Source organism: Propithecus coquereli, unplaced genomic scaffold (assembly GCF_000956105.1).
Source record: "Propithecus coquereli isolate 6110/MARCELLA unplaced genomic scaffold, Pcoq_1.0 Scaffold399, whole genome shotgun sequence".
Taxonomy (NCBI): domain Eukaryota; kingdom Metazoa; phylum Chordata; class Mammalia; order Primates; family Indriidae; genus Propithecus; species Propithecus coquereli.
The window spans coordinates 659,922-671,266 of NW_012149718.1; the positions used below are offsets into that span (position 1 = coordinate 659,922).

An 11,345-nucleotide genomic window follows, 5' to 3' on the forward strand; every position below is an offset into this window, starting at 1 on the left:
ATCTATAACTAAAACACCAAAGGGCCTGGATAAATTTATTCCAAATTTCCACATGGAAAAATAAACACAACAGAGTCAGGAAGATGCTGGACAGGGTTAGCAGGGCGGGCGCGGGCTCTCCTTGGGGGACGTCAAGGACACGGTACAGCCTCCGTAGGTGCCGGCGGCGCCGGGCTGGTGCGCAGGTCAGCTGACGACGGGAAGATTAAAGATCCAAACTAGACCCACTACCTACGTCCGGCTCGTGTAAAGGCAGCCCCAGCCCCTCGGGTTGGGGAAAAGGTGGACTTCTCAAAAAATGGTCTGTCAGCCGTTTGGCAAGGTGAACGGGGTCCTCGTGCTCCACCGTGCTGTAGGGTGCACGCCAGCGGGCCCGGTCAGGGCGTCACGCCTGGGTCACGGGCGGGCAGGGAGAGAGCGTGGACGTGCCGAAAACCTGGGCCTGGGGGCCTTTCTAACATCGCCGGAGGCTCCGTCAGTGGAGAAGTGACTGAGAAATTACATTGCGTTAAATAGGAACGTCCTGCACCACTCTCGCCCCTGCACGAAGAAGCAAAATCGAAATTGGGAACAAACGCTGCAAGGCGTCACGAAGGGCCAACCTACTCTGTGTGCAGTTTCCAGAGATGGAGAGAAAAACCGGGAGCACAGCCGTGGGCCCCACTCACAATAGCGGGGCAGGGACCCCTCACGGTATGGGGGGCAGGGCCCACGCCTCACGGCCCCGGGCCCCTGTGCAGGCCTGGGGTGAACAGAAGGGATCTGTGCTGGGTGGGCGGTGGGGAAGGGGGACAGAGGCCAGCCCCCCTCCCCAGGACCCCCCGCAGCCCTCCAGCCCTTGACGCACTCCCAGGCAACCGACTGCCCCTTCCCAGCCAGCCTTGGCCCCCACTCAGCTCCTGCCACGCTGGGGGCTGCTGGTCCTGGGGGCCACGTCCAGGCCTGAGCCGCCTTGGCCCCGATGAGGGGCTTCACCACGACCCCCTCAGAAGCACCGTGGTGCTGCCAGCCCCGCCCCAGTGAGGGTTAGGTGTGGGGCTCCCCCGGCGGGGAGGGAGCTGGGGTCTGGAGAACAGGCTGGGCGGCTCTGTGGGGGTGGGGGCCGGGGATGGACCCTGGGGGACTCGCAGGGAGGGACTCGCATGCTGCGGGGACCCTGGTGACGGCCGGCCAGGGTCACTTCCTGCCGGCGGCTGCCTGGTTCCTGCCTGGTTCAGCGGGTCTGGGCAGCAGGTTCTGTGCGGGGCGGTGGTTCTCCCCCGAAACGAAGTGTCCGTGGCATGAGGTGGGGGTGTCCGACCCCCACGCCCTCGCGTCCTGCGGGTGAGGCCCTCCCGTGCCCCCGGCCCCGCGTCAGCCCAGCCCCACGGCCTGACCCTGCCCTCCCATCTGGAGCGCGAGTGGGACAGTAACAGCTGAGAATTTCTTTCTCTGGAGGCTGAGCCAGCGCAGAACCCGCAAGCCGCCAGCCTCCCTGCAAACCCTCGTGGAGGCCAGAGCCCAGGCCCAGCGCTGGGCGGGAGCCGGGCCTGCCCCGTGCCTGCCCGTCCACCAGGCCTGGCTCTCAGTCCTCCCAGGGCTCCTTCCCACGGCAGGGGACCCCGACCCCCTTTGGGACCACCTGGGCACACATTTTAGCCGTGGAAGCAGGGCCTGGCCAGGGCCCTTTTGGGCTCAGTCTGGTTGGATCCAGTGGCCCCGCCAGACAGGGAGACCCGGTTTGCTCCAGGTCTGCAGCCGGGGCTGCTGCATCTGCCGGGGCAGCACCTACTCTGCCCGGTGGGCACCGGACTGAGGCCCTTCACTCTGAATCTCCCTCCTGCCGGGCCGGGCCGGAGCACACGCCGCAGGGGCTTCAACTCACTGAAAAGAGGACCACTGAGAAGTGTGAAAACTTTTATTAGGAAAAATTGTTGACACAGACATGGTCGAGAAAAGACACAGGAAGGAGTAACAATAAAACTAACATGTCGAGAGGATCTTCAATAAGATGTAGAACAGACCACGCTTTTAAGGAAAAAGAGCTTTGGATTCTTTTTAATAAAATACATCGTTTCGTGCCACCAAACGGCTCCGTGTCCCATGGGCAGGGAGAAGCACCGTTACTGGAGTTTGAAGGCAGCCACCGTCCCCACCGTTCCCGGGAGGTGCTGGTCCTTGGCCACCCGCGCCGCAGGGCCCCAGACCGGGGGCCGCCGCACGACCCTCACAGGGAGGGGCTGACGCACTAAGATTTATGTTAAAAGTCCTGACCTCGGCTTTCCAAAATTGAGACGGAGTCCGCGGCCTCACGGGCATTAGCCAGCAGGACTTGCTTTGGCTCTAGGTTTAAGGACGACGTCCGCGGGGCTCGGGGAGACTCGCGGACAGCGGAGGGGCAGCCGCTTAGGGGCCGCTGACGGTCCCCTGCGGGGAGGCGCGAGCCCCAGCCCGGCCAGCGACGCAGCGCGGTGTGCGTCGTGGCTTTCAAGCTTTTCCTTTGAAACCAGATCTAGCAAATCAGGCTGGTCGGGAAAACTCACTTCTTGTCTTAGGGACGGGGTGGGGCGCCGCTGGCGGCGTGGCGCGCCCCGCTAGCCCAGCGCCACCTTCCTGGAGACCGTCTGGTGGAAGACGCCCCGCAGCAGCGCCTGGTAGCTGGGCACGCGGAACAGGTGGCGCTCGCCGAACGCCACGTCGTACTCGGCCGTCTTGCCGGTGACCAGCACGCGGACGTGCGGCTCGTTCACCTGGCGGCCCACCACCACCACGAAGATCTCGATGCCCGCCCGCTGGGCCTCCTGCACGGCCTTCTCGATGGCCGCGGCCGTGGCGCCCTGCGAGTTGCCGTCGGAGAAGAGCAGCAGCCTCTTCTTGGCCGGGCCGGGCGAGGCCTCGCGGAAGAAGCGGGTCGCGTAGCTCAGGGCGTCGGTGACGTCGGTGGCGTCGTTGAGGAAGGCCAGGCCGTCCACGACGCTGGCCAGCACCGTGTAGTTCTGCAGGAACTGCAGCGCCGCGCGCTCGGGCCTCTGCTGGCCGGTGCCGCTGTACTGCGCCACCGCGACACGCACGTCCTGGGCGGGGTCGCTGCGGCCCGCGCCGAGGAAGCGCTCCGCCAGGCGCTTGGCGAAGCGCTTGGTGATGTCGAAGTTGTGGCTGCCCACGCTGGCCGAGCCGTCCAGGAGAATGGTGATGTCGGCCGGGGCGGAGAACGTGACTGCAGCGCAGGGGGACGTTTGCGCGTGGCCCCACGCACGCCCAGAGCCCCGCTTCCCGCCCAGCACTCGGGCGACCCCGCCCCGCCCAGAGACCCGCACGCCCCGCCCAGAGCCCCGCGCGCCCCGCCCAGCACTCGGGCGACCCCGCCCCGCCCAGAGACCCGCCCAGAGACCCGCACGCCCCGCCCAGCACTCAGGAGACCCTGCCCCAGCCAGAGCCCCGCGCGCCCCGCCCAGAGCCCCGCGCGCCCCGCCCAGCACTCAGGAGAACCCGCCCCAGCCAGAGCCCCGCACGCCCCGCCCAGAGCCCCGCGCGCCCCGCCCAGCACTCAGGAGACCCCGCCCCAGCCAGAGACCCGCACGCCCCGACCAGAGCCCCGCGCGCCCCGCGCAGCACTCACTCGGGCAGGTGTAGTCCGGGCACTTCTTATCTGCAACAGAGAAGAGCCACGGTGAGCCCGGCCGCGCCGCGTGGCCCCACTGGGAGGGGCCGCTGAGCACGTGGACGGCAGGTGCGGCCACGCCCTGGCGACCGCCTAACACCTGCGGGGAGCTGTTCCGGATCCGCCCGGCCCCGCCCCCTACTTGGCCCATCCGGCCTCCACCAACACCACTGGGGACTTTTCAGGGTCACGGTGGCCCCAGCACTGTCCGGGTCCTCACACCAGCCCAGCTTTGGCCCTTCTGAGAATGGGGAAACTGAGGCTCGGAGGAGGCAAAGATGGTCTGCAAGTCAGACGCCTGCGCGAGGAGCCGGGTGCCCCTGCCTGGCTGGGGCGGCCGTGGCGCGTGTTCTCCCGTGGCGGCTCGGGCTCTGCGGCCAGCTCTGAGCCTGGCGAGCAGGTGTCCCCGGCTGCGCAGGCCGGGCCGCGACATCCCTCGGCCCCTGCGGCGTGGGCGCCTGCGCGTGGGCCGGGACGCGGCCCGCACTGCCGCGGCCGCCTGTACCCACCTATGCAGATCTGCGCCGTGACGTTCTTGAGGAAGGCGTCCTCCAGCAGCTCCGCGTAGTTCTCCTTGACCAGCGAGAGGCCAGGCCGGCCCTGTGTCCCCGCCAGGCCTTGGCAGGAGATGACATTGAGCTGGTCGGGGCTGGGGATGAAGTCGAACACGTCCTTGATGCCCACGGAGACCACCTGCGGAGGACAGCGACGGTGTGGGCGGCTCTGGGGGCCCAGGTGCCCGGGGCGCCGTGTGGGAGCCGCGCGGCGCCCGCACCTGGATGTCGGGGCCGCAGAGCACGTTGAGGGGCGTGGTGTCCCGCTGCGTGTCCGAGCGCCCGTCGGTGATCACCAGCGCGACGCGCGTGTTCTGGGTGGGCGGCAGCAGCCGGTCCCGGGTGTACTGCAGAGCCTCGCCCGTGAACGTGCCGCCCGCCATCCACTGCAGCTTCTTGATGGCTCTGCGCGCGGGAGGTTGCAGGTCAGGGCCGGGCCCACGGCGGGGTCGACGGTCAGGGGTCGGGGTGGGCCCTCGGAGACGCCCGCGCCCGGCAGCCGCGCGGCACACTCACTCCTTGAGCTCCTGCGCGTTCCTGATGTTGGGGCTCCGCAGGTCCACGTGCTCCTGCATCTGGTTGTGGCTGTACTGCACGACGCCCGCGTGCGACTGCCCCGGCTCAAACTGCGGAGGGACACTGCGTCGGGCCCGCACGCGGCTCCCCAGGGGCGCCTCCCAAGACCCCGGGCCTCCCGGGAACTCGCGGGCCTGCCGCGCAGCCGCCCTGGGCGCGCGCCGGCGACCCAGCTCCGGGAGGGGCTTGGGGCTGCCTCACCTTGACCAGCTCGTCGCGGCTCAGCCGGTCGATGACCCTGGTGATGAAGTCCTTGGCGATCTCGAAGTTCTGCAGGCCGATGCTCTCGGAGCTGTCCAGCACGAACAGGATGTCGATGGGGCCGCACTTGCACTCTGCGGGGGCAGGGCGCTCAGAGCAGGGCGCACCCTCCCTGCCGGACGCCGCCCCCCCAGGGCCCCCGCGTTCGGCTGCTTCCGGCCTCGCTGGGCTCCTGGGCCCAGGGCCCGCGGGGAAGCAGGGAGCTGCGGGGCCATCCGAGGACGGGGGCTCAGCCAGCACCCCGGGACCGTGCAGGTGGGGCGCTGGCCCAGGGGCGGCGGCGGTGGGCAGGCGAGGGACACGTGCAGGATTCCATCACCCACAGGAGTTATTCTGCCTAAAAGTTTAAAGCAGACGTTTTCTGAGGTCAGCAGCAGCACTCACCACAGCAAGCTGGGGAAAGAGAAAGGAAACGAAAGGGCGGTCAGGACCTCTCCGAGCCCCCGCCGCCGGCCCCCAGGCCGTCCCCACCGGCCAAAGCCTTGCCGCGGGGAGGCCGAGCCGGGGCCCTGGCCGTGCCCCCAGCTGGGGTACCCCCGGAGCAGAGCAGCTGCGGGGCCTCGGTCTCCCCGACAGCGCCGACACTCACAGCACATCTTCATGATGATGTCCAGGATCTCGCACTCCTGGGGACAGAGGGACACGGTGCTGACACGACGGGCCCCTCCCAGCCAGGCTGGCCCGGGTCTCTCCACCCCAGGGCCACCACCCGGGACTCCCACTCCCAGGGTGTGCCCGGCCTACCCATCAGACCCTGCCGGGGGCGGATGCCCAACATGGCCACAGACGTGGCCACCACACGTCCCCCCGGCTGTCACGAGGCCCCGTGGCCTCCTCCCACAAACACCCCCATCTGTGAACAGCGTCTACAGGACCCTTCACAGACACGACCCCCGCCCTGGCCCCCAGCACTCGCCCCGAGGATGTTTGCAGACCCCACTTACGTCCGGCCCGGGCGGTCCCACGTGTCCCGGGGGCCCCTGTCCAAGAGACCACGGTGAGGGTCGAGGCTGAGGTGCTTCTGGAACCGAGTCTGCGGGAGCCCCCGGCCCAGATCCCCGGCCACCACCTCCCCCTGCCTGAGGGTCCCGTGAGGGCGGTGGAGACCCTGCGGCTGCCCCGCTCGCGCGCGGCTGGTGGTGCCCCGAGGACGGCGTCTGCCCGGGCTGGGCTTTGCTGTCCTCACTCTGGGGACTGGCTGCAACCCTGGAGGCCACCTGTCGACGGCCCAGCCTCCCAAACTGCCCCAGCTCGCCAGACTCTCCCCCGGCCCACGGGGCCTGTCCGGCCACATCCACCCACCTGGGGGCCTTCGGGGCCCCGGTACCCCTTCGCTCCTTTGGCACCTCGGGGCGAGACGTCGTTGTTCTGGAAGGAGACGGCACTGGGTCAGCAGGCACGGTGGGGGCTGTCCACTGCTGTCAGCCCTGGGTGCTTGGAGTCCCCAGAGGACCCCACGATTGGCCCCCCACGCCTGGCCCTCCTCCGCCTGGGCCCCCCACGTCTGGCCCCCCTGGTCTGGCCCCCCACATCTGGCCCCCCATGCCTGGCCCTCCACGTCTGGGCCTCCGCGCCTGGGCCTCTACGTCTGGCCCCCCACGCCTGGCCCCCCACCTCTGGCCCCCCACGTCTGGACCCCCATGCCTGGCCCCCCACGTCTGGCCCCCCACGCCTGGCCCCCCACCTCTGGGCCTCCACCTCTGGGCCTCCACGTCTGGCCCCCCACGTCTGGCCCCCCACGTCTGGCCCCCGCCCCGTCTGGTCCCCCACGTCTGTGCCTGGCCCTGGGGAGGCCGAGCTCTGTGGCTGGCAGCTCCGCCCCGCCCTCCGCACTCACGTCGTCTCCAGGGTCCCCGGCTTCGCCCTCGTCCCCCTTGAGGCCCGGGTAGCCCTTGGTGCCCTGGGAGGACAGAGTGCCTCGGTTAGTGAGTCACAGTGGCCTCGCCTTCTCTTCGGAAAGCAGGAGTTTTGAAAGGAAGAAGTAAAGATGGGAGGCGCCTTGCGCCCCGCCCTCGGCACACTTCCTGGGAGCAGCTGCCGCCAGAGCTGCCTGCGGCCCTCGGAGGTTTGGGGGACGCTCGGTGTGGGCTTGGGGACCGGCCCCGCCCCGTGTGCCCGGAGGAGAGCACTGTCACTGGGCGCAGCCCGGGCCGTGCGTGGCACCGCAGACCCCACCGCGCAGGGAACATGCGCGCAGTGAGCCTGTGTCTGTGCTCGTTCCGTGTGCGTGTGCGTGCACACGCCGCAGCCACATAGGGGGGTACTCACGTTTATCCCGGGAGGGCCCCTGCTGCCCGGGTAGCCCTGCGGGCGGGAGGCAGAAAGTTACTCTGGGCTCTGAGCCAGAGGGCGGTTAGGGACTCGCACCCCGTCCCCCGAAGAGAGCCCGGCTGGCCCAAGAGGGTGCCGCTGGCAGCCCAGGGACCTCGGGAAGGGTGGCCCTGGGGCACTTACGGGGAAGCCGGGGAAGCCCTCGGTGCCATTTCCGGGCGGGCCGTCTTCACCCTGGAGCAGAGCAGAGTCGCCATCACTGCGCGAAGCTCCTGGGACACCCCTGGTGAGCGGGGCCGAGGGCGCCGTGCCCGCCGGACCCCGCCTGTCAGTCCCCCTGGCCAGCCCAGAGTGGGAGGGTCCCAGCCGAGACACCCCGTGCTCAGGTGCTGACCGGGTGTGACCAGGACTCGGCGATGCTCGGGGGAACGCCCTGTCCAGGCAGCTGGGCCCCCGGCCACGTCCTCCCCCAAAGGCCATGTCACCGGGCTGTGCTCTTGGACACTCACCCGGTCGCCCATCAGCCCTGGGTCTCCGGGGGGCCCGGCGGGTCCTGGGGCTCCTGTGGGGCCCTGGGGAGGGAGAGACAATACCGGCCGTGAACGCTCAGGCCCATGGGGGTTCCCAGGGCAGGAGGGCGGCGGGAGTGGGGGCAGGGAGTCCGGGGGGAGGGGCCTGGGGGGCCTCGGGGCCGCCCTCTGTGGCAGGAGGGGGCTCGGGGGTGCTCACCTCAGGCCCGGGGGGACCCTCGTCGCCGCGGTAACCTTTAGCTCCGACGGGGCCAGCCTCACCCTGCAAGGAGGGGACACACTGAGTGGGCGCCAGCCCTCGCCTGTCCCTTAGGCCCGAGCCCTGCCTGGCCACGGTGCTGTCTCCCCACGTGAGTGGAGGGTCGCCCCAGCACGGGGGGGGACCAGGCCCACCCTCAGGCTTCACCCAGGGCCCGGCACAGGCGTGGATGCCTCTCCCAGGTGACGTTAGTGGGCCCTGGCTAGACCCCCGGGGCCCCCTGCAGGGCGCGGCTGTGGGTGCCAGTGCCGGAGGGTGGGGTCCGTCCGGGCCCCTGGCTGGGCCTCTCCGGTCTCGACGTCACAGACCACCTGCCCCTCCTGTCCCACTGAGCAGCCCAGACTGGCCCTCACTTGGGGTCCCCTCTGGGCTCTGCCTGGCCTGGTGTCCCCAGAGTTCCGCTGCCCTCGCCCCGCCAGGTGCTGAGGCTGCTTGCCGGGCCTCCTCAGCCCCCCCACCTCTCAGGGGCTCCTGGACCCCCGTGCGGGGGCCACGTTTCCAGAGCTGCCCCCAGACCCCCTCGCAGTCCTGCTCCAACAGCCCCGGGGAGAATCGCTGCCCCCGGGTCCAGGGTCGGAGGCAGGTGCACATGAGCCACAGGCCGCGTGGCCCCGGGCGCCCCAGAGCGAGGCCTTTCCCGGCTGGTCCCTCCCACAACCGTTCACAACGTCCCCGCTGATGACTTTCTGCAGAGCAGCGGGTCGGACAGGAGGCGTCTAGTGTGCTGCTGTCCCTGCCCCGACCCTGTGGCACTCAGCTCCAGCTGTCGGGTCCCTGCCCTGGGCCCTGCCACGCCTCGTGCGGCGTTGGGACTGCACACGTAGCCCGACTGCACGCCGGCATGAGCAGGACCAGCGGCACGGCCAGCTTGGGGCTCACGGGGACAGTCTGGGGCCCCGAGACATAGACGGGGAGACGGGAGCAGGGAGGACGGCCTCTGTGGCTGGGGGCGCGGCGGTGGGGGGTCCTCAGCAGCACACCCCAAACACAGGAACACGGGACCCAGCTCAGACCATGCAGGGGCAGTGGGACCAGACTCCGGGCAGGGTGTCTGCACAGCGGCTCACAGCGCACCTCCTGGGACCCGGCCGGAGCCCCCTCCCCGCCCCCGCGGCTGGGAGGAGCTCTGGTGTCCAAACAGGAGGGGGAGGCGACCACAGACGGGGCAGAGGCGGGGAGAGGCCCTGCAAGACCCCAGTATGCAACACAGGGGGATTATAGTGCTTTCCCTGTTTCCTGGATTTCCCAGCTGCTTTTTCTTGTGATTTGGGGAAACATACATTTCCCAAGAAACTTCCGGCTACCTGCCAGGTCCGGGGCTGCCGGGTGGCGGTGGTGCCAGGAGGAGGGGCTCAGTGCCAGGGCCAGAGCCCTGGCAGGCCGGGTCGTCCAGCGTCCCTGAGGGCGAACGTGGTCCGCCCAGCCTCCCCCAGCCCAGCCTCCCCCAGCCCAGCCCCGTTCCCAGGGAGAGTCCAGGCGCACAAGCCCCACCTCCGCCGTAGAGCCGAGAGCTGGGGTCACCGTCCCCGGGGTGGGGCCAGGCTGCAGGGAACAGGGCGTCCTCCGGAGCAGCCAGGGACCCTCCAGACTCCCGGCCCGGACATGGCAGTTCCCCTGCAGCCCCTGCCTGGAGGCCGTCTGGCCCGGGCTGTGCGGAACTTTCTTCTCTGCGACTCTTTGAAAGTTGCCTTGTTTCCTACAGCGACTATTAATCACTTTGAAAACTGAAAACATGAAACAGGCCGGGTGCGGTCAGAACGCCCAGCACACCCCAGCGTCTGGGCCGCCACTCCCGTCAGAGAGCCTGGGCTTTGAACAACGTCCTAAATAGCGCCGCGGGGGACGTGAAACGTGTCACTCCCGCAGCTGGAACACCAGGGCCAGCTTGTCCCGGGGGCGCTGGCCCTCTGCGGGGATAGTGACCACTGCCCCTCAGCCCTGTCTGGAGGCTGCGTCCTCCTGCCTGTTTGCTTTGGTTCCTCAGAAGTTTCTACAGAACCAGCCTTTGAGGACTGCTCTGGAGAAATCAGGCGGATCCAGGGGCCGAGCCGAAACCTGGCCCCGGGCAGTCTCCTTCCCTTGCCCACTGCTGGCTGCGTGGCCTCCTCCTCACCCAGGCCCAGCCTGGCCCCTCCTGTGTGGCCACAATGGAGGTAGCTGCGAGGACAGGTCGAGCACCACAAGGACCCACCAGGCCCTGCCTGCCAAGCCCTGCCCTGGCCCTAAAACATTACTGTGTTTAATAGCCATGTAACACAAAACACAAATTGGAACACAAAGGCACAATTTCTGTCTGTGTACAAAAATATAAGTGTGACTTGTTATCCCCAGGCCTGAGGTCTTCTCTTGCTGTGTGACAACACCGGAAATAGCGGCCCTGCCCAGAACCTGACCTTGTGCATGGTGGCTTGGCGGCCCCACACACCAGCCTGTGAGGCCGACCTGTCCATGGACGCAGACCCCTCCGAGAGCACAGAACTTCGCTGTCACCAGGTGTGACTGTCCACAGACTTCCCTGCCCAAATACAGCAGGCCAGCCTCCAACATCACAGCTCCCGACAGTGACACCTCCCGCCAGTGACATCTCGTGTTGGGGAAGGTGTGAGTACAGGCTCTACTTTCTGCTCTTAGCAAGGAATGAAAATTGGGACTACTTTTTTGTAGAATTATTTGGCAAATATCAAAACACTCACACATACACACACACACATCCCTTGTTCCAGAAATTCTCCTGCTAAGAATTTACCATCTGAATATAGCCTTGGAAGTATTTCAAGATGAACAAATGGATGGATGATGCATAAATGGGTGGGTGGATGGGTAGATGGATGAGTGGGTGGATGGGTGGGCAGGTGGGTAGATGGATGATAGATGGGTAGGTGGGTAGATGGATGGTTGGGTAGGTGGGTGGATGGATAGATAGGAAGGTGGGTGGATGGATGGATGGGTGGGTGGATGGATGATAGATGGGAAGGTGGGTGGATGGATGGGTGGGTGGATGGGTAGGTGGGTGGATGGATGGGTGGATGGATGGGTGGGTGGGTGGATAGGTGGATGGATGGGTAGGAAGGTGGGTGGATGTATGGGTGGCTGGGTGGGTGGATGATAGATGGGTAGGTGGGTGGATGGGTGGATGGATGGGTAGGAAGGTGGGTGGATGGATGGGTGGGTGGGTGGATGATAGATGAGTAGGTGGGTGGATGGGTAGGTGGGTGGGTAGATGGATGGATGGATGGGTGGATGGATGGGTAGGT

General features: G+C 67.7%; 1 protein-coding gene across 1 annotated transcript in view; it reads right to left on the reverse strand.

Moving 5' to 3' along the window:
• Positions 1 to 1,901: 1,901 nt before the first annotated feature.
• The window catches only part of COL6A1 (collagen, type VI, alpha 1), a 21,700-nt gene continuing 12,256 nt past the window's right edge, over positions 1,902 to 11,345 (reverse strand). Inside the window, exons 21-35 of the mRNA XM_012652703.1 lie at positions 8,032 to 8,094; positions 7,812 to 7,874; positions 7,486 to 7,536; positions 7,300 to 7,335; positions 6,869 to 6,931; positions 6,334 to 6,399; positions 5,976 to 6,011; positions 5,621 to 5,657; positions 5,416 to 5,424; positions 4,972 to 5,105; positions 4,711 to 4,820; positions 4,416 to 4,599; positions 4,150 to 4,333; positions 3,599 to 3,628; positions 1,902 to 3,196 (exon numbers count right to left, since the gene is read on the reverse strand). Coding sequence (XP_012508157.1) covers positions 2,574 to 3,196; positions 3,599 to 3,628; positions 4,150 to 4,333; positions 4,416 to 4,599; positions 4,711 to 4,820; positions 4,972 to 5,105; positions 5,416 to 5,424; positions 5,621 to 5,657; positions 5,976 to 6,011; positions 6,334 to 6,399; positions 6,869 to 6,931; positions 7,300 to 7,335; positions 7,486 to 7,536; positions 7,812 to 7,874; positions 8,032 to 8,094 — 1,689 coding nt within the window. The 3' untranslated portion in view covers positions 1,902 to 2,573. The remainder of the gene's footprint in view (positions 3,197 to 3,598; positions 3,629 to 4,149; positions 4,334 to 4,415; positions 4,600 to 4,710; positions 4,821 to 4,971; positions 5,106 to 5,415; positions 5,425 to 5,620; positions 5,658 to 5,975; positions 6,012 to 6,333; positions 6,400 to 6,868; positions 6,932 to 7,299; positions 7,336 to 7,485; positions 7,537 to 7,811; positions 7,875 to 8,031; positions 8,095 to 11,345) is intronic.